At 42.1% G+C, this 21,990-nt stretch overlaps 1 protein-coding gene across 5 annotated transcripts; it reads right to left on the bottom strand.

Moving 5' to 3' along the window:
• Positions 1-2,440: 2,440 nt before the first annotated feature.
• Fbxl3 (F-box and leucine rich repeat protein 3) lies at positions 2,441-21,741 on the bottom strand. Of its 5 annotated transcripts, none has more exons than XM_029469024.1 (5): positions 21,347-21,418; positions 17,447-17,651; positions 14,331-14,453; positions 11,162-11,333; positions 2,441-5,738 (listed from the first exon to the last, which is right to left on the bottom strand). In XM_029469024.1, exons 2-5 carry the CDS (start codon positions 17,648-17,650, stop codon positions 5,095-5,097), a joined length of 1,143 nt encoding a protein of 380 aa, XP_029324884.1. In that variant the 5' UTR covers position 17,651; positions 21,347-21,418; the 3' UTR covers positions 2,441-5,094. The 5 variants fall into 5 exon arrangements, with proteins under 5 accessions (XP_029324884.1, XP_029324885.1, XP_021037944.1 ...); XM_029469025.1 differs by lacking the exon at positions 21,347-21,418 and adding an exon at positions 20,953-21,194; XM_021182285.2 differs by having other exon boundaries at positions 3,277-5,738; positions 17,303-17,651; positions 21,347-21,741.
• Between the last annotated feature and the right edge of the window lie 249 nt (positions 21,742-21,990).

Consider the following 21,990-nt stretch of genomic DNA (forward strand, 5'->3'; position numbering starts at 1 on the left):
TCTTATTTGTCCAAGAATTTACTTTTTATTGTTTGAAAGTATAAAGCCCACAAAGCAAAAGCAAGCCCAGATGACTGGACGATCGATCGCACACTGCACTGTTCCGCCAACCCCGAAGAGACAGGCTTGTCCTCACAGGAGGAAGGAATCATCTTCCACTGCCTCTGGTTTAACTGTAACAGTACCGTACCAGCCCTACAGTGTTGCCTCTCTGACCTCAATGTCTCCAGGATGTGGTGTGAAGAACCTTTACATTACTACTATCTACTGGCTAAACTCAGGCAACACTAATCTATACCGTATTCAATTACCATGGAAAAAGTAGAATTTCCCAGCTGCCTTGAGGTGACAAGCTGAGATTTTTGTTCTGAGTTTGTCATTTTAAATCATAGACTTTGGTTTGCAGCAAGGGAGGTGTGGGGCATGCTCAAGGAATTTGACTTCTAAAATAAGATTCTACTGTGTTAAAGAGCATCCGGGGGCTATCCCCAAAGCTGTTGTCTGTACCTGAAATGTGTTCTTCTAGCTGGGCTGCCTTGTGCGGCCTCAGTGGAAGACAAAGTGTCTAGCCTGGAAGAGATTGGGGGCAGAGGTACTCAGGGGGCCCCCACCCGCTCAGAAGAGAAGGGGACAGGAAGGACTGGAAGAGGGATTGCCTGGGATGGAGACAGTGAGCAGGATGTAAAGTGAATGAGTTAAAAAAAAAAAAACATTAAAGAAAAAGCATTTTCTTTCTTTGTAGAGAATGTTAGGGAATGAAATGAAAGTACTGGAGAGTCAGGTAGTGCTGGCAGAGCCACAAGTCACATGATTTCCCAGGAGTTTATCAAGTTGTGAAATAGATTTACAAGATAAAAGACAACGCTGAGGTACAGGTGATCCAGAACCTCTTTCAATCAGTAATTGGGAAATCAAAGTGACATGGGTAGAATGGGGTGACTCCGACTCTGAAGGCTTTCTGGACAGCTTCTGTTTCCAAAGTCAGAGGCCTCCAGGTTCTTGTATGTAAATCAAAAGAATGCAATTCGTAGGCAAGGGGTTTCACTACAGACTCATCGGTGGGAGCTTAAAAGAGGTGGCGTTCTTGTGTAGCAGAGGAGATTCTGGGATAACAGGAACTGCTCGTCTAGAGGCTTTTGTGGATTTAAAGCAAAAACCTGAGCGTGGGGAATGGAGGAGCCCATTGGCTCGGCCATCAGTCAGTCATCAGTGCTGCTCTAAGATCCCAGGCAGGCATGGTCATTAGGGAGGAAGATGGCACTCCCTTCTGCAGAGGGTGAAGTACATTCTCAGGTTTTAAGCCAAGGAAAGCCTTTCCTTTTAGGGTCTCCTACCCTACGCTGCCTGGCCAGTTTCTACCTCCCGCTTTTCACCTACAGATTCAGCTTTGTTGCCGTGAGTTACGGTGTGTTTCTATCTCTATGTCAGTTCAAGTTATGAATGTGTAGTATTTCTTCTAAGAGCTTGAAGATTAGGGCTTCACCCATTACTCTGGCTCATTAACAGGTAATTTACTGTTGCAGATAGAAGCCAACAGCTAAAAGGTGAAATAACTATCAAGTACTCAGAATCTCTATTCAATAGTGACTCCCTAGACAAATCAAAAGGAAAAAATGACAAGACTCTAATATCTGGGTCAAGTGCAAAGAGTTAACAGTTCACTCTTGAAGGCTCGGTGAACATACGGAAGAGACAGCAGAAATCACCCAAGTGCGCGGGGGGGGGGGGAGGGTGGTGGTGGCATGGGGCACCGTGAAATGCTGCCATCTGGGCAGGCCATGGCACTCCAACTGGAACTCACAGCAGCATGTTTACCTGCCCTAGATGGGGTTGTAAATATTAAGTCATTGGATGGGGATGGAGCTCAGGAGGCCACACCCTTCACAAACTACCAGCAGCTTGTACGATGGGGGGGGGGGGGGGGAAGAGAAGTCAGTTTCTCCAGTGATACTGCCGCTCCTAGATTGTCCATCTTTCAGTAACCTGCCACCAGCAGTTCATTAGAGCATCTCTAATTAAACATAGTGGATCCCAGGGGGTGGGGGATGAGGGGTGGGGTGGGGACATGAAAGTAGAAGGGAGTTTGGCAAGATGGATGGCAGAGTAAGGGAGTGAAAACCCAAAACACATTACAAAGTGTTTAATAAAAACAGTACATCTTCAGTTTCCCTAAGGTGTGATATGTCTGGTCCTAGGGGTGTGTGTGTGCACGCTCTCCTCTCTCACGCGCGCGCACGCACGCACACACACACACACACACACACACACACACACACACGGAAGGGAAAGTTCTCCCATTGAACTATTATATTCCACAATCCTTTTTAACTTTTTAACTTTGTGAAACCAGGTTAGCCTTCAAAATAGCTTAAAGTCTGTTCCACCACACCCAGCTGACTTTTGAAAAGAAACACATTTTTACCCTTTCATGTCCAGGTGGCTTCATGGTCTTCCAAGTGCCTCCAAGAGTTTCTTCCTTGTTGGAACTATTTAGGCATTTGCATTTTGGCGAGCTGATCATTAATTCTAAGAATAAGCTTTTACTCTCTGAGAAAATGCTTTTTTTCCTTAGAGCAGAGGTACAGGCCGGCAACAGGCCATACTTTTCTTACTTTTTGCTAACATTGCATCAAATGTAAACAAGTTTTGCAAACAGATTACAGTAACTTATTTATTGTTTAGCAAGGCCTATTACAACAAATTGGATCTGTTTCCTGAAACCTATTTAAGATAAATTAATTTCTATTGTTTTAAAACTATTCTAATATAGATTTCTAATATGGCTTGCTAGGTTAAAGGCTTGCTTAGGAAACTCTAAGAATGGTTTTTAAAACATATGTATCCTTCTGTTTTAATTATGCGTGGGTGTCTAGGTATGTGTATGTAATTGAGCACAGGTGCCATGGATGTCAAAGGCAACAGATCTTCTGGGACTGCAGTTACAAGCAGTCCCGGAAGGACGTGCAACTGAAAACTGCCAAGAGTGTTCACCAGCTTAGCCTGAGAACCTCCTGAACTCTTGGGGTTCATTCTGAATACATAAAAAACCTACGCCTTATTTCTAATCATAAAAGAATTTACATTTCATGATAAGTTTCACAGGTATTAGAGCATCAGAACAGAATCAATGTGCCTAGTTTTGTATCTTCAAGCTACCTTTTAAAAGACTAACAAAGTCCACCTAAAAAAGACTACCAAATAATAGCTCGGAAACTAAAGTCATAGCTTTGTGTGTGTGTTTGATTAGTTCTCTAAAGTTATAAAAATACAACCGCATTAGTAACTATCTTTATTCTCAAATTGATAAAACCATTTAACATATATTTTACAGTATAAACAAATTAAGTGCTATGCATTTTGCTTATAAAGTGACTTAAAGTATTCAAGCATATAATTCAATTTGTACAAAAGTTTTCAAATAAAGCTTTGGTTAGTAAAACTGACTATATACCATCAACTCCATTTTTCAATGTTGTTCAAAAAAATTAAAAAGAAAAACAAAACACAAAACAGCACAAGTATTTCCTGTACAGTCAAAGCTTCTTACTGTTTAAGAGTGAAATATTCTAAGTTGCCTTTAGTGCGGAACTCTGGGTCGGTCTTTTCCTTCTCATCCCTACGTGCCTGAAAGACCACCACCACTCTTGAAAAGCATGCATTGTGTACACAGCCATTCTGTTTTAGTCTCAGTAAGTTTATCTATTTTTAAGACTGTCAGCTTCCATAATTATCAGGGTACTTTAAGAGCCATTTCAGGCTCTGAAGCATCCTGTGGGGTAAGTCACTACTAACTTCTCTCAGGAGAGACATTAGTTAGCACTAGTGCCCAGAATCCAAGCTCATACAGGATCTAAAAAAAACGAAAACCAAAAAACCCAAAACTATATATAACCAAAACTTAGTATTTTTATATTCTATAAAGTCTAGAATTTACCTTTATTCATATGAAAGTAATAGGAAAAGCTACATAACTTAATATAAAATACCAGTTTCAACCAAACTGACAATCACAAAACTATATTTTCCTATTAAAATGTTCCAGTTCACTGAGTAATATTTACGCAAATTATTATGAAATATATCTTCTTATAAATTTAGTGTTTCTGAACTGTACAGATGCTCTTTGATTTTTAACGTTGTATTTATTGTAGCTATGTAATTCCAAACTTAAAGCATGAGCCGTCACTAAAGTTCCCTGGAGACGAATATCCTTTCATGAAACTTCATAAACAATTTATAAAGCTCCACTGTTAATTATTTCAATTTGTTTTAAAGTAAAATTTTAATTTAAATATTTAATAATAGTTTAAATACTTAGAGAGAGCAAAGCATTCCTTTACACACGGTGCCTCAGGCACCACAGACATTAGTAATATAACAAGAGAATGCATGTGGCTTAGCATATTACACAAGAAACCTAGAGTTTATACAAGGCTGAGTGCTACCTCTCCGACTCCATGGAGCTCTCTAGATTTGATCCTGGCTCTGTGTGCCCTCCTGAACCACCACTTCAACATTCATCAGTGAACGTTCTAAGTACTTTGATATTTATATCTTTATTTTTAAAACAGCTTCATAATGTTTGAAAACATTCAACCAATGTCTTATGAGCACTATCATACATTTCTCTCACAAAATGCTCACTTTCCTGAGCTATATTAAACACCTTATAACAGGTGTATTTATAACTGAAGACCCTAAAATGTCAAGTTTACATTTTTTTAAAAAATGCATAGAGAACATTTCAGAAAACCTAGTAGAACATTTCTGAGATATTACAATATACAGGTTGCTTCCTTCAGACTATGAATTATCTCAATTTCATAATTGGATATTACTTTCAAATATGAAACCACATTTTAAATTTTTAAACATACGATTGCTATTAGGCTACAAAAAAAGGAGTTCTCTGAAGCAACTCTAAGTCTTCTGACAAACATCATTCATAAAAATCATTCATAGCTCAAAGATATCACATTCCTGTGCCACAAAACAGGGGCACTGTGTCAGCTGGAGAGCAGATAAACTGTAGTGAGAGTACATTTCTTGAATGAAGGTACTACTCTCTCATCATGTCCTGTGTCACGCAGCCCCTTACCAAGTAGGCATCATGTCTGGGAACCATACCCTGCCAAGATGCTTAGACACTTCCCAATGAATTTGTTCCAAACTATACTTTTGATCAGGAATTAACACTTCTTCCATAATGGATAACTGAGACAGGCGGCCCCCACACATCTTCACAAACTCAACAAAGGCACTACATGAGACTTCACATTCCCCCAGCCCAATAGCTGACAAATTTTTGCAACGTTCTGCAATTCGAATTAACTCTTCATCAAGGGGCCGCAACCCATTGGCACACACTACCAGTTCCACTAGTCTCGGGCAGGTCATGCCCACACGGCCAAGCACATCTTTGCTGACTGATCTCCCAAAGTAAAGATGCGTAGCAGGTATTTCATAACGAAAGAATGGGTCAAATTCCTCTTCGTATAAAAAAAAATACATCACTAGGTTGACTTTCGGTGAGTGTTTGATGAAGGCGTCCCAGCTGCTCTTCTGGATAGTGTGGAAGTGTGTCTGTCCCGGGTTCTCACTGACAACATCAATGCGCAAATGTTCTAAGCGAACATGCTTTTCAGAAGACAGTGCGAGCAACAACTCATCACTTAGCAAATGGTAATTCAGGGCCAGTTCTCGTAAGCCGTGACACTGGTCAGCCACACACAGAATGCCTGGGGGGGGGGGGAGACAAAGCCCAATTATTTATAAATTATTTTAAAATTTATCTGTTCAACTGTTTAAGCAAGTGCATGTCCTAGAAAACAGCCACATTATATAATGCAATTTTAAAAATTCAGTTGTGATAATGAATTAGAAGTTATACTCATTCATACTATCTGTCTTGTAAAATCAATTCTATATCCTTGTTGCTCATTTATAACTCAAGAAAATCATAACCGTCATTTTAAAAATATGCCATAACAAAGTAAGATTCATCCTAGAAATGTACAGCATCACTCGGTTTTTTCCTCCCTGGAACTCACTCTGTAGCCCAGGGTTGGCTACAAGCTCAGGCTTTGAGTACCAGCCGCCATATCATAAAGAAATTACACTAAACTCACAGATGAAGAAAAAAATTCGCGTTCAATTAGAACACAGACTAGAGGATAGTATCTGAAATTCAAAATGTAATCATAATATGAAGAAAGGAGATAAGATACAACCATATGAATAAAAGAAAGTATTTACAAAGTGAGAAAAGGCCTGTCAAATGGTTCTAGTTTACCTAGTAACAATATGCAATCAGGCTATCAAATGTGTAGGCTATATGAAACTCTCACTCTTAAATGGGTTAAAGGAACTAGATTAGCAAAACTGTTAATCTGTTTCTTAGAGCTTTGAGCTCTAAGAAAAATAATTTCTTAATCCTCAACACACGTTTGCCCCAAAGGTCAGTGTTTGATCTCCAAAGTATCTTTATAGGAGAAAGGAGCAAGCACGGGAAAGAACACGTGATGGAGGACTCTTTGCTAACAACACGCACGGATTGGTCTGCCTTACACTGCATAGTTGAGCTACATTTGGGTGGTGCCATCTCTGGGCTGGTAGTCTTGGTTCTATAAGAGAGCAGGCTGAGCAAGCCAGGGGAGGCAAGCCAGTAAAGAACATCCCTCCATGGCCTCTGCATCAGCTCCTGCTCCCTGACCTGCTTCAGTTCCAGTCCTGACTTCCTTGGTGATGAACAGCAGTATGGAAGTGTAAGCTGAATAAACCAACTGCTTCTTGGTCAGGATGTTCTGTGCAGGAATAGAATCCCTGACTAAGACAGACTCTATAGAGAGAAACGCACCAACAAACTTCTGGTGCTGTGCTGCAGCTTCTTGCTGCTTCCAATGACTCTGGCTGATTGGATGCACGTACTGAGGCAAGGCAAGTGGAGGACAGCGATGCTGGAGGGTGTAAATAGGACTCCACGGAGTGATGGGGACAGCTTGGCTTGCTGGTACAGCTAGCTGTGCAACACTTGTGGGTCTCATGTCTTTGCTGATCTTTGGTCTCCTGAGAGAGGCACAGCCCAGAACTTGTGGTACTGTTGGTGTATCTGTGAAGTGTTTGCAAGTGGGTCGAGCTGCCGCTGCCTCCTAACCTATGAAACTGAACTATAGATTTCCAGACAACACTCCACTTCCCCCATTATCATTTCTTTCCCACCACCCCTGGTGAGTGGTAGCTACAAGGGAGGTTAAAGCATTTAAGAACCATCATTAAAAATAGAATTTGAAAAAAATTAAAGTTACACAACTATCTAAAGATAGCAAAGCTAGAATATAAAAAGAGACTCTTAAGTTCAATATAACTATTATTTAAACCAAGACTACCAATAAAGCAAAACTTGACAGGAGTGGACCAAAACAGGCAATATAATCAAAGAAGAGACAAAGTGACCCACAAAATAAGACACAGACAAAAGTGGGATCGTGTGTCATTTAGCCACTGCGAAATTTCTGTTCTTCTAGATACACACATACTTTGAAATATGCCCTAGCCACACAAAACAACCTAACCACATCTCTGCAACATCAAAAAGCTCAATACAAAGGGAAAATACTCAGAAAAATTTAAAGATGCAAACAAGAGAAACTACTAAAGAAGCTGCCACCATCATAACTCTCAAAATGCCCCCTTGCTCAACGGTCTTACATCCCACCATCTGTGATCTGGCAGGGACTCCATGCCTATCATTGTATTATGGTGTGACACAACTCTCCTTAGAAGATAAATTACATGCACGGTTCTAATCTAAACACAAGCGCTGTTTTAGACTCAAGTTTACTCTTCTCATGTTGGAAAGGAAGTTAGAGTCAAAGCACAAATGGGACTTAAGATGCTAACTGCTAGCTTTAAGATAAGCAAGTTTTAGATAAATTACTTTTTCAAACATAAAGTCAAAATAAAGAAATAAGCAAGCAGACTCTAATAGCCGTCCTCCACCACAGGAAACTGAGTGAGAAAGGAGGTGTTGGTGCCAACAGCCTCCACAACACAAACTCACCCCACAGTATGGCAGACAGTGGAAGTGACGTTTCCCTGGGTCTTCCAGACAGAGTCTAGACTGACAGCACTAGTCACAGAAGCCACCTGAGACCTGCCTACAACTCTACCTTACAAAACTACAGATCTGATAAGCAGATGTTAGTATAAGCTAACGCACCAGTTATAGGCATTAAATATATTAACTGGATAGTGACAAACATAAGCCAATAATAAAATGACAATTTTAAAAATGAGCAGCAGGAAAAATACAGGCAAAAATCCAAATTGGTATTTCTCCAAAGATAACAAATGTCCATTAAGCACATGAAAAAAAAAAAAAAAGTCATCAAATAGCATGATAGCACATGCCGTTAACTCCAGCATTCAGGAAACAGGAGGTACATCATTGAGAGTTCAAGGCCAGCCAGAGCTATATGCTAAGACCTATCCAAAACATCAACAAAGTTATCAAGAAAATGCATCTAGGCATTATGGTTCATGCCTGCAATCCTAGATTACAAAATTGGGCAGCTGAGGCGGGAGGCTCCCCACAGGTTGACAGCTAACCTGGGTTAGACAGTGAGTTCCAAGAGTGAGAGAGGCCCTGCAAGGGTGGCAGTAAGGCTGGGCTGGGCCATATGTGTGTACAAATGAAAACCACAATGATACATACTAGGGCACAGCAGCTGGGATGGGTAGAATGAGGAAGATAAGACGCATTAGTGAAGATGGAGGAGTGTGCAAGGGCAACTCTCTTACCCTCAGCCCACATTTTGGGTTTAATCAGTTTTGCTCTGGAAAATCCTCCCTAACATCTTCCTTTAGAACTCCCAGAGGACATCTTTGTTTAATGATTTGCCACTTCTTGTTGCTCTGGTAACCTAACTATACTGGAGCCAGTGTGTGGCACGTAGCACAGTTCAAGTGAGTCAATAGCCACTGCATAACTTGGCAACCCTATCATTAGCTATACACCAGGAGAACTAGTATGTCCACACAAAGCTACATGGATTTCCACATAAGCATGATCTGTTATTCTCAAAAGGTAGAAAAAAACCCCAAACATCCAGCAACTGAGCACCAGATGAACACAACAGATTTTACACAGCAACAAGAAGGAATGAAATCCTAATGGCTTATACAACACCAACAACCTTGAAAACACGCTAAGTAGCAGAAACCAGGCAGACACACGCACACATATAATACAATCCCATGTGTAGGAACTATCCAGTAGAGACAAATTATAGAAACAGAAATGCAACAGTGGTTGCTTAGAACTGGGTAGCATGCCAGTCAAGCTTCCTTTTGGTCACAATGAAGATTCATAGTGATGCTGTAGACACTAAAAGTCAATAAATCATCACATGAATTGTGAATTAAGATGGTCCACACAGCCTTTCTTTCTTTCTTTTTTTTTTTTTGAGACAGGGTTTATCTATATAATCACCCTGTCTGTCCTGGAACTTCCTTTGTAGACCAGGCTGTCCTCGAACTCACAGAGATCCACCTAACTGCCTCTCAAGTGCTGAGATTAAAGGTTTGCACTACCACACCTGGCTCATAAATTCTTTCTCAATAAAAGTTTTATGATGATTATGTATTGATGAGTAGGTTTTAAAAAATGACAGACTATTTCACAAGGCACAGTGCTGACTGGAGATCAAAACAAGTCCAGTTCTCTAGGAATCACAGCTCCCAGGGCATGGGAGTGAAGTGCAAACAAGGTGGGTAGAGGATGGGACAAAGGGCCTTGTACACGATGAACCTAAGAAAGCCATCTTACTCACAGCACACAATAAAATGTGATCAAGGTCAAACAGAAAATAACTGCCAAGGTCTATGAGTCTCTTCTTAGCCTCTAGTGTGTAACCCTCTCAGTGGCTATACTATCTAGAAGAGGCTGAGACAGCAAGGTCAGTACAACAGTCCGTCTGCTTATTCCTTATCAGCAGACCCTCTGTGTGGGTGGTCCGGGAGAGCAAGCAAAGGAGTCCAGGGAGTCGTTTAGAATGGGGTAGCATGACAGGCAGGCTTCTTTCTGGTCATAATGAAGATGCTCTAAGAGTCAGTGATGATGATGAAGACATCATTTCAGGGAATTCCAATCCTTTGCTATACTTAGAACATCAAACAAACAAGCCCTGACAGACTGCTAAACAACATGGCTGAAGATGGAGGAATTTCAGCAGTGGAAGGTCAGCCATGAGACATCGGCACAAGCATGAGAACAGTTATACTTCTCAGTACAGATCACTTGTAATTTAAAAAACCTCAAATCTGGACAATGTACTAATACTTAGAAAATTCTATATAAAGTAGTTGGAAAGACCTCTTACAATGTTCTTTCTACAATTTAAGTTTTAAGGAGCATTCTCTCTCAAAAAGGCAACCATACTTAAATACACCTCTATGTAAGAAGTAACTAAGTCACTGTTCTGACCCAAGACACTCAATTCAAGTTAGCAGAATTCTATTTTATCTCAAGAAGTTCAAGCAGCCCTTACAGCACCACCTTGTGGTTTGAATGTGAAATGCCTCTCATAAACTCAGGCTTGACCATTTGGTCACAGCTCTTAGTGCTGGTTTAGAAGGTTGTGGAACTACTCATGAAGCCTGATTGGAAGAAACGAGTCACTGGGCTAAGGCCCAAGGTTTTCTAACTTGGCTCCACTTTGCCTATCCTTCAAAACTGCAGAAGATCCAACGAGGCCGCTACCTCATGCTCCTCTACTGCACCCTCCCAACAATCCTGACTAGTACTTTCAAACTGAGCCCAAGAGATGCTTTATCCATCCCAAGCTGCTTCGGTCAGATACTCTGCCCCTGCAGCAAGTAGCTAATGAACAAACCTTCCTCTCTTCTCATGAGATTTATCCATTTTCCAACAGATGCTACACTCAATCTGTCACATAAAATGACTAGAAAATAGGATGAAGTCTAAGCTCTAGAATACTGCAGATATTATGCTATTGTCATCAGGACACTGAATTTCACTTTGAAGAAGAAATGGTTTTGTGAATTCATTTACACGTTCATTAGCAGAACTATTAAATAAACAAATTCCTTAATTTGAGAAACAATACCGTTACAAACTATGTCTGGTAAAAACATGACCTACCTGCTGGAGAGACGTGAGGACAGCTGCTCATTTTCAACAGCTTGAGTGTGTCGCTGTTGTTGGCCACGAGGACTTTAAGGGATGGGTCATCGACTGGGGTGTCGTCTATCTTAAGTGAGGACAGGGACTTGGAGTTTACAAACACAACTGTCAGCGCAGAGATAAAGTGAGACTGAAAGACAAAAGATTAAAACAGTTTCAGTTCTTCAGAAATGACATGTTACAAGGCTTCCTTACCATGCATGTCTGTCTGCACCCTAAAGAATTTCAAAACTGTTAAAAGGCAGCACCCCTGCATGATGTTACTGAAGTAGCGTTAAAGAGGAGAGTAATTTCCATCTCTGAGAAAAAGCCTTTGGTACCTGTGGAAGAAAGAAAGGGTCACTCCAAGCCTCAGAATACTCCTAAATCCCAGCAGCCTCAGAGATCAAAGAGAGCCCCAGCCTACCAGTCTCTCTCACCATAACTGGAAGCTTATGTCAGGTATACTGTATCACATTAAAAAAAAAAAGCACCAACCTAGAAACTACTGGACAAACATGAAGATTTAAGTCAGTCAACTGAAAGGCTGTAACTAACTGGACCATAGAAGCATACACAAAGTCTTTAAAACAACCAGATCCATTGAAAAAAAAAAATACCCAAATTTAAAACATTGGATCTTTTAAGGAGATTTTTAAGTCTGAATTTTAATGTATTTTGCTTATAATGTACTGAACACAGATCTGATAAAAGGAATTCTACAGAAACAAGAATTACAGCATATTTAAAGCACACAAGTTTGAATTAGAGCTGAGATAAGCTATAATCAGTAGGCAAATAATTCAGGGAAGAAAAGAAAGACCAAGCTTCAACCCACATCTACAGCACCATCCTCATCCTACAGCTGCCTCTGTAAATTCTCCACAGCAGTGTCAGAGGAAGCAGCCATGGTAACAGACAACGAAGTATAAGGAAATCCTACCTCCCTAGTCACAATCCTTAACTTGTCGTTTCTTTACTGTGTCTCAACAACTGAGTTCTAAAATTGTGCTTAAATAGCTTAAGCATTAATATCATGTATCTTTAAATCAAACAACTGAATTTTCCATGATCATAGTTCTTTATTAGTAAGACCATGACTTAAAATTAAAATTAGCACTACATATATATAAACTGAGAGCCCAGATAATAAAAAAATCAACTTATGTTCAACATACTTTATAACAGTCTAGTGAATATAAATAATTTATTGTTGTTGTTGGGATTTTTTTTTTTTTCTCCATGTAGTTCTGGCTACCCTGGAATTCTCTCTGTAGTCCAGGCTGGTCTCGAACTCAGTGATCTGCCTGCCTCTGACTTCCAAATGCTGGAATTAAAGGTGTGCCACCACCACCCAGCCACATTTTAAAAATAATGGCAGGTAAAAAAAAGGTAACAATCAGAGTGTTTCATTTCCCACTAGGCTTGAAGAAGATGGCCCTACACTGTGTGAACTCGGGTTCTTAGTGTGAGGCCTTGAACAACTATCTCTTCTGGAATCCTGGGACTGTCCACAGAAGACTTGGCCTCAGCCAAAATTAGAACAGGAGTAAGAGCCCAAATCTGCCCAACCAGATCGCCTGACGTAGGTACAGTAAACAGGTTCTCTTTTCCGTTTCTTCTTTGCTCATGAGAAAACATTCTATCTCAAAATGCACAAGATTCTTGAAACTTAGAGGTTTTGAGCTCACAATATTTTAACTGGGTTCTGCTATTCAATCAGAACAATCTCCTACTAGTTATAATTCACACTTAATATTACTTCCTGAGTCACTCTAGTAAAATGAGCTGTGAGCTGAGTCTACATGTTTGGTGCCGGGGAAATGGCCAATCAGTTAAGACCATTGGCTGCTCTTCCAGAGGACTCGGGTTCAGTTCCCAGCAGACACAGCAGCTCACAACTGTCTGCAACTCCAGTTCGAGGGATCGTGCTCTTCTGGCCTCCATGGGTAACAGGCACATATATGGTACACATACCTACATGTAGGCAAAGTAAAGCTTTTTCCTTTAACCTACATATTTTACCTTGTGGCGTACTTTTAAAAATTCCTTTTTCAATTGCAATTAGCTAATTTGGAGATGCAGCTCAGTGGTTAGGACCCTTGTAAAGCCAGTTGTGATTCGCAGTAACATAAACATACATCACTATGGATGCTAACCTCCTGAGCATCAGCAAACCAGAGAGCAGCTTTCTGACCTTTCTCAGAAGGGATTCTGGTAATTTTTCAGTTTCAAAGAGAACAGTTGTGGGTTAACAGCAATTATCACCAAGTTTTACAAACCAAGTTCAAACCCTGGAACCCACATGGCAGAAAGAACTGACTCCTGTAAGCTGCCCCAACTGCCACACATGTACACACACACACATAAACACACACACACCCCCAACTAAATGTAACAACAACAAATCCCAAGTTTTTAAAAAAGAACAGTTGTGTGGTAGCCTGTTCTTTATATATAGGACTAACACAAACAGTAGATAAATCCTCCTAAGAATAATTAAATGATGGATAATCCAAACTATAGAGACATTAACTTTGCTTAAAAACCCTGTTTAGTGCATGGACAGAAGTGCTTACATAACAAGCAGACTATGCTTGCTCAGCACTGGCACTGCCCAGACCTGATCAGAAAGCTCAGAGAACAGCAGCGCCCATGGCCCTCTTTTTCAGACATGGTCAGTCTCAGTCTCACTTGCTTCTTTTAGCACTTCCACTCCTAGACAATCTTCTGTCAAGTCTTTAACATTGCCAAGGAAGAACAAGGAACTGCTTGGCAGCATGTTTACTGCTGCTGCAGAGGCTCAGCAGTTAAAGGGAGACCCTAGGTTTGCCGACTAGCACTCACATGCTAACTCCTAACTAACTGCCTGTTAACTCCAGTTCCTGGGGATATGACACCCTTTTCTGGACTCTGCAGGCATCAGACACACATGAGGTGCACATATTTATAAAGAAACACACACACAAACAAATTAAAAACTCCTTAAAATCTTTTCTAAATACTATTTTTCAAGACTGTAAACAACCCCAGATCTCCACCGTAACACTGCTTTGCTGTCCTCTCTGTCTCACTGTGGGCACTAACAATGAATGCTAGGGCTTCACTGGATTCCTCTGCAAAGGGAGTAAACAAACCCAGCGGATACCTTTGGTAGATCCATAAAGCTTGGCCGAGCAGTTGAGATGAGCCCGAGTGTCTTTAAAGAGCAGTTCACAAGCTGCGACAGTATATCACAGGCCGCTTCAGCTGACTCTTTGCTGCTGTCCACCTTGAAAGAAAACACGACTTAGTCACACATGTACCCACATTTCTCCTTGAGTATCTTAATTTTATAAAAGCAAGAAACGAAGTTACTAATTTAATGCATTATCACTTAAAGGACAATGATTTTCAATCATCTCTCACAACAGTCTAATCTTCAAGATTGTGTTCATCATCATCATCATCATAATAATAATAAATATATATATGTATTTGGTGCTGAAAGACTAATTTGACTTATTTCAAAGTAACTGTATGAAATCAAGTGTCTTTAAATAATATTTTGTACTTGGTTAAATCAAGTAATACATGTAAACACAGTGTCTCATGACGAACTGTTTCAGGGCAACAGAAGAAACTAGTATAGAATTTTCAGATGAGCTACACAACCTGAAATTCTCTAATGTGTTTAATAAAAAGAAATACAGAGTAAAGCAAGGGTGTCCAACTACACAAGCACGGAGGCAGCTGATCTTCTTACACATTTCCCACTGAGACATTTCCTGAAGAAAATAACATGACCAAATACCAACCCTTGGAATGGGAAACAGTTTTTTTCTCTAGACTAACATGTTAAACTATAATACCATTGCTCTTAATTCTAAATTCTGAATTATTTAAATTCTGAATCTCGAAGGAGCTCTTAAATGCTGTTGTGTATCAAACTCATGTACCAATTGTAGTTCTCAAAATGATCCAAGTCCTGAAGCCATTGGAATTCTTATGCTCAGCCCACATGGCTAAGAAACTTTGTGAGTGGGACTGAGCTCGGTTTGCCTTTAGACCTCCTTGGTGAGTCTACTGAACAGCGTGAAGAGCACTGTTTTAGACTAATTAATCTGACTATAAGTTTTTTTCAGCCTATAGTGACCACTTAAATATTATCATGAGGCCAGAATAATCCCTGCAACATGTCTGCTTTCTAAATTAGAAATTACTTCCTCACACAAATAAATCTGTAACAAGAAATGTTAAACTTAAGCACAACTGGTTTTATGAGTTCCATATGTTGGATACACCTGACTTGTGTCATAGACTTATAAAGGAACACCCAGGACCGAGCTGACCTACTATATGCAGGAATGATCTTTACAATCTCCTTTCTATAGCATCTGCCATTACAGTTCTCTAAGGCAACTCAAAGATGACGGAAAGCAAAGGGAGAGCACTTCAGGTCGCCTCCCTGGAGGAGGGTAAGCAGTTCCTCAACACTTGTTTGCTTGAATTCCACCCCTTATCCAACAAATAATACAGCCTACTGCAATTTCAGGTAAACAATAATTTGTATCAATAAGTATGTCTGGGATTCATCTACACTAATCGCTATCAGTGAAGTCTCATAAACTCAAAATTAACTAGGCATCTTTATTTTCCTCTTGAAACAGCGTCCTTCCTGTTAAGTATCTCTGGCTAGCCTTGAACTCACTCTGTAGCCCAGGCTGGTCTTAACAGGCAGTATCCTGATAGCTCTTTTCTCTTTGGCTATGATTAGCAATCCTATGCCTAATAACCCAGTACTTTTATGACCACAATCTATTCAGCCATATCTATTACCAAGCTCTCCTATCTTACGAGGAAGACAGCATAGTGAGGGCACAAAGCTCTAGGTTAGAAGCACTGCTTAGACAGATTTTATGCTGGCCCCTTCAGCAAACAGGAAATAGAGGCAAACGAGGCAATTCCTGTCCTTTTTCAACAGCTTTTTGGTTTTTATGCTCAACATTTTTAAGAGAAGGCCTTAAATTGTTGATTCTCTCTCTCACCTTGGACTCCCAAGTCATAGAGCTACATGAGTGACTCACCAGGCCTAGCCCAGTTTAATCATTTAACAATAATTATCACTTAGAAATCATATTAGAAAAAAATTAACGTTAAGGATTCAGCAAGTATCCCATATTTCTTTCTTCATCTCCAAAATACAATGTGCTGAACCTTTGTTCTCACATAAGGTACTGTGATTAATACCATTCAAATCTCAAGAAGCCACCTTCCTTCGCCCATCTCATCACTCTGTGAGTCTTACGGGTCCCTTGTAACACTGAAATGAAGCAAACAGCTCTCTTGCATTTTTTCCATGAATCCTCTTTTGTTTCCTTCTAAAATACACTCAAACTATTTAGTCTCTACATAATCTTTAGTGTTTTTGTTGGTTTTTTAAATAAAAATGGATCGAAGCCAGCAGCACTCACTGGTGGTGGTGGCAGCTCACTCCCTTAATGCCAGCACTTGGGAGGCAGAGGCAGGAAATTGAGTTTGAGGCCAGCCTGGTCTACAGAGTGAGAGTTCCAGGGCAGCCAAAACTATGCAGGAAAAACCCTATCTCAAACCACCACCACCAAAACAAACAAATAAAACAACACCCCCAAACCGAACAGCCCTAATGCAGTAGTTCTCAACCTTCCTAAGGCTATTAGCCTTTGGTATAATTCCTCATGTTGTGGTGACCCCCAACCATAAAATTATTCCATTGTTACTTCATAAAATAATTGACACCATCACCACCACCCCTCCAAGGAGTCTCGAGCAGCAGGTGGAGACCCACTGCCCTAACGTTTGTGGTTTATTTCTCTTTCCTCAAATTTGCTGCCAACCATTCACCATTAATTGAAAACTTCAGTCACTTATTTAGGCTCACTTAGTGGCTGCGTTTGCTCTTTTAAGAAATTAAAGGACTATTTTAGCTTTAGCAAATATAAAAAATATTTGTAAAGAACTCTTAAGGCATGCAATAATTTTAAAACTTTAAGCACTTTCCCTGAAAAGTTAAATATTTTAAGGACATAAGAAGCTGTATTGGCTGTGGCAGTAACGGCAGTGAGACGCTTTACTCGTTAACAGAAGGATGGAAGGGGTTACCTTGAAGCTGACATACTGTAGGTGGTTTGAGTGCCTTTTGATAATCTGTTTGATCAGCTCTGGGTGTGTGGCTTTCAAGTAAGATGTCGCTGGCTGATTCAGTTCAAATTCAAAGCATCGCCACAAGTCAGGCATGTGAAATACCTGATTCCAATTCCGGCACACTTGGGAAGCATGAGCCCGGTCAAGAAGAGGCAAATACTTAAAAACATGGAGGACGATGTCCTGCAGGAGGTTACCCCAGTCACAAGGCTGCGAGCGCTCCTGTGTCGTCCTCAGTCTCTTGGGCTTCTCGGCAGTGCCTTCCTCAGCGGAGTCCTGGTCACTATCTCTTCCTCCTCGTTTCATCCTATTCAAGACAATCCATCATTTCCCATCCTACTTAACTTTTAATCAAATTCATCTTCTGTTACTGAAATGTGTTTGGATTTGGACAGAAATACGCATGAAAACCTGGCCCGACAATTCAAGGAGAATATAAAAATACAATGAAAACCACCGGTGGAGATGAAACTCCTGAAGTGATTTTAAACAGCTACATTTAAAACTACTTATAACTTAGGTAAACCATGAATTTATAACTCAAACTTTGTAGTCAACTCTAAAGGAGAACTGGAGTGATAAAATCCAACTTTCTGTCAAATTTGAGGTACACCAAGGTCCACATGAAGCTCTAAACTCTAAGTGGTCAACAGAGCTGCACTGAACAGCCTGTGACATGTGGCATTACTGCTACACATACCCCACCTCTGCTTGGTGGACGTAAACCTGGACTGAGAGTACAGCCCAATGGTAAAGCCCTTGCCTTAAGTCCTCCAGGCTCAGCTGGACCTGCAGCTGCATGAATGGGATGAGGAGTTACAGCAGTCTGCCTGACTATGCTAAGCTTTGTCTCAGCTGGGATATGGTTTCTTCTCCCAACACATTACTGTCACTGCTTTTCCTGTCCATTTTCTGTATGTTTCCGCCATGGATTTCCTACATATTCTTACCCCCTTCATGCCATGAGATGTTCATGACAAACGGTACCATCAGCTCCAAGACCAAGCTCTCTAGGTTTCAATACTGGCTACACTTCAAAGTAGCTCCATGGCTTTGGGAACTTACAAGACGGTCAGAGGCTTCAGTTTGCAAAATGGTGATCTTTTAGATACAGGGTTCTTGACATCTCAGCCCAGTATGGAAGCCATCACACAAAGAAGTGATTGTCCCCAGAATGAGAAGAACAATTTAATTTTTCTTTCAAAAAAGGGGAGGGAGCAGTGGTGTAGAGAAATGCCCTGGCAAGAGCATCACTAGCTTAGGGTAACAGCTGAAAATGTGCAGTGGGGCTGCACAAGCTCCAGCTATGTTCCCCAATATGCTCTTTTTCTTTCTACATTGTATACAGCTATTTCATGTAATCAGAGTTCCGAAGGACACATCTTCATTTGTTACTTGATTTACACTGCACTCTATTCTAAGCTGGACCACTCCTTGGTACTAGTAATTAGTCTAGGATCTACAATGATTTTTAGAGAGCAATCTAGTAAGGCACTGGTCCAAACAAGACTCAAAACGATGGCTTGACTCCAACCAACTTGTGACAAATCATGTCGCAAGAATCTGGTTCCTCCGTGGTATGAAGGATGTGCGTCTGTACAGACTTTCTCATCCAGAGGCTGGCAGAGGAGGGCTGAGGGCTGGAGAAAACAAACAGGATGGCAGAGGGCACAACCCTACACCGTCAGTCCAGGAGGCCTTGAAAAAGGAACTGTCTCCTTTGTTGTTCCTGCATCTGAGTGTATGCACACACACAAAAGGGCAGTCTCCAAGAAAAGCAGAATTCAGAAAACAAAATGACAGATGACAAGATGGCTTTATGGAACATTCAAACTTATGAATCTATGAATAGATTCTTATGTGTGTTCAGAGAAAAGTCAGAATGATCAACACTGACATTAAATTAAAATAAAAAGCCCTTCTATGGGTAAGCGTGTCATGATGGCCCGTTTTCCAACTTTAACTTATCCTCAAGGCTTAACTTTAATTTTAGCATTTCAATTTGGGTCAGAGAACGAAGAGTCTGCTACTTAGGACTCAAACTTTCTTACTGGCAGAAACTACTCAGAATTCTGAGGTAGAGATTCAAAAAAGAATGACAAAGTCTTCCTACTTCCAGACCTCCTGCCAGGATGCTCTGCTGTATCTGGAGAAATCTTCTAAAGCCAGAACATAAAGATTAAACACTTCATTTTACAGTCAAGTGTACAGATTCAAAACCAAAACGAGGACAGCAGCCTTACTGACAACACTCTAAGGACACTCTGCTGACCTTACGGTTATACAATTTTTATGTGAGACAGGCTCTCTATGTGAGCCTGGCCAGCCTGGGAATCAGAGATCCACTGCTTCTGCCTTCCAACACAGTCCTATCTAAATAAAGGATATTTCAATCCACCTTTAAGTTGGGAAGGCAGACGATGTAAAGTCACCAACGCTAAGGAAGACCAAGTACATGGTTACACTTGATCTAAATATAAACTGAATACATGGATCATCAAAGTATATATTAGTACTTATTAGTTTATAAATAGCTAAAAAAGTTTATGGACTATCATAAGCATTATGAAATTAATGTCACTCTTACTGGAAAACTAATGGACCAAATGTTAAAATGTGCTATGTACTATTAGGTGTAAAAATAACTAGTGAATAAATAGCTAATAATATTTTAAATATTGCTTTTCCTTGTTGGCCTTCTTAATTCAAAATTTCCAATGCTTTTATTTTAACTATGCACATGAAGCTCTGCTGCATAAAGAACAATTCGGTGCATTCACTAGTACACAACTAGTTTACAGTAATGGGCTTTTATACTGCTTCTAGTGGAAGTCAAAGTGCCCTTTATAGCTGAACAGGAAGAGTGTGGTGTATCAAAACAGGACACTAAATATCAATGAGATTTCCTAAGCACTGAAAACTGGGCTCCGGCAGTTTTGATTTATTGCAGTGTTTCAAGAACCCAGAGAAACTATGGTGGCAACAACTTTAGCTAGTGTTCACATCAAGTGTCCAAGACGCAACTAATGAGGGGCACCTAGTAATTTGAGCATCACCAAGAATTAGTGAGCTAATCAAACATTTCCTTAAACCGAAACCAAGAGCCAAACTTCCCTTACTGTCTTAAACATTTACATATTCTGGATATGCAAAAAAAAATACTTTTTAAAAATTTGTACTTTAGGTTTAAAAGTCCCGTTCTGGCATTATATTTGCATATGCCCTTTTGTTTTGCTTTTCATAGAAGGAAACCTAACACACATTCTTTGGCTGAAATACAAAAATGGAACAATACGAAAAAGATTAACTCTCAGAATGGTGAGAGCACAGTGGAAATAGATGAACTGGGACTGGACACACAGACAAGACACAACCGGGAGCCGGCACGCAGATAACACGGGGCGGGTGAGAGGTTTAGAGTTACAGACATTTTAACATCTACGGGGACATTTTTTTTTGGTTGTGAGCCTAGCCTTTAACGGCTGAGCCATCTCTCCAGCCCGACATTTTTTTTAAAAAAACTTAGCCTTTTGGTGTAAGCAAAAGATAAAAACATCTGGGCAAGTGGAACAGGCACCATTACCAACAAAACCGCCGCCCGCTCTCACCTCGCAGGCGGCTCGGCGATGCCCTGCCCGGGCGGCTTCCGGGTGGAGGTCTGCAGCACGCGACCCGGGCGGCTGCCCCTAAGTTCACCAAGTTTCCCACCGCGCGCCTCCCCGGCCCGGCTTCCGCACACACTGACCGCCCAGGCCCCGGGGCTTTCCAGCCGCCTGCACCCGCGCCGCCCAGGGCGAGCCCGGAGGAGCCCGTCCTCCCCGCGGCCCCGCCACGCGCGGCCCCCGAGCGCGCGCCGGCCACGCCTTGTTGACAGACATCGAGGTCCGGGCGCGGCGGGGCGGGGCGTTGTTCCCGTCGCGCCCTGCGCGCGCCCCCGGCCGCCTCCTCCGCCGCCGACCTCCCCGCCCGACTCCGGGCTGCGGCCCCGAACCTCCGCCGTACCTGCTGCCGGGGGCGGCTTCCCCCACACAGCACCCCGGGCCGCGCGGGCGACGGCGGCAGCGGCGGCGGCGGCTCCCGCGCCTCTCACATGAGGCCTCCCGGGGCCCCGTCTCCGCGCTCCCGCCGTCGCGGCCCCCCGCGCTCCGCCCGCATCCGAGACGCTGGTCCCGCGGCGGGCGCCGACGCGGCTCCACCTTTGCGGCTCCGGCTGCCCCGGTGTGTGGGGAGGAGAGCGTCGCGTCCCTCCTCTGTCCCGCGCGGTCTGCGTCCTTCGCCCCGGTACCTCCTCGTCGCCCGCCCGAGACGCCCTCGGCGAGCAGCGGTCGACAGCAGCGAGCCCGAAGCTTCGGCCCAGTTAGAGAGTCCAAAATGGCGCCCGCAGCTCGCGGCCGCGCGCTTGCCCCTGCGCGTCCCCGCCCGAGGGGGCGGGCGCGCGGCCGAGGGGGCTGGGCGGGCGCGCGCACTGAGGCGGCTCCAGCCTCCGGGGCTGTCCCTGGCCAAGTTTGTTTAGGGGCGGAATGTGGGCGGGTTGGCGTTCGACAGACGTGGCTGGCTTTTCCCAGGGTTAAAACCGGAAAGTTTAGGGCGGGGGAGCCGACGCCAAAGGCGGAGGGAGTGTCTGCAGGGCGGGACGCACCCCTACG

This window comes from Mus caroli, chromosome 14, assembly GCF_900094665.2.
Source record: "Mus caroli chromosome 14, CAROLI_EIJ_v1.1, whole genome shotgun sequence".
Lineage (NCBI taxonomy): Eukaryota > Metazoa > Chordata > Mammalia > Rodentia > Muridae > Mus > Mus caroli.

What these genes read in the sequence shown, in the direction of transcription:
- Fbxl3 (XM_021182285.2), bottom strand. Translation starts at nt 17,650, where the DNA reads ATGAAACGAGGAGGAAGAGATAGTGACCAGGACTCCGCTGAGGAAGGC. An exon ending in GCTTTATGGATCTACCAAAG is followed by an intron (nt 11,334 to 14,330) that starts GTATCCGCTGGG and finishes TTTGTCTTTCAG; the next exon opens with TCTCACTTTATCTCTGCGCT. An exon ending in TCCTCACGTCTCTCCAGCAG is followed by an intron (nt 5,739 to 11,161) that starts GTAGGTCATGTT and finishes CCCCCCCCCCAG; the next exon opens with GCATTCTGTGTGTGGCTGAC.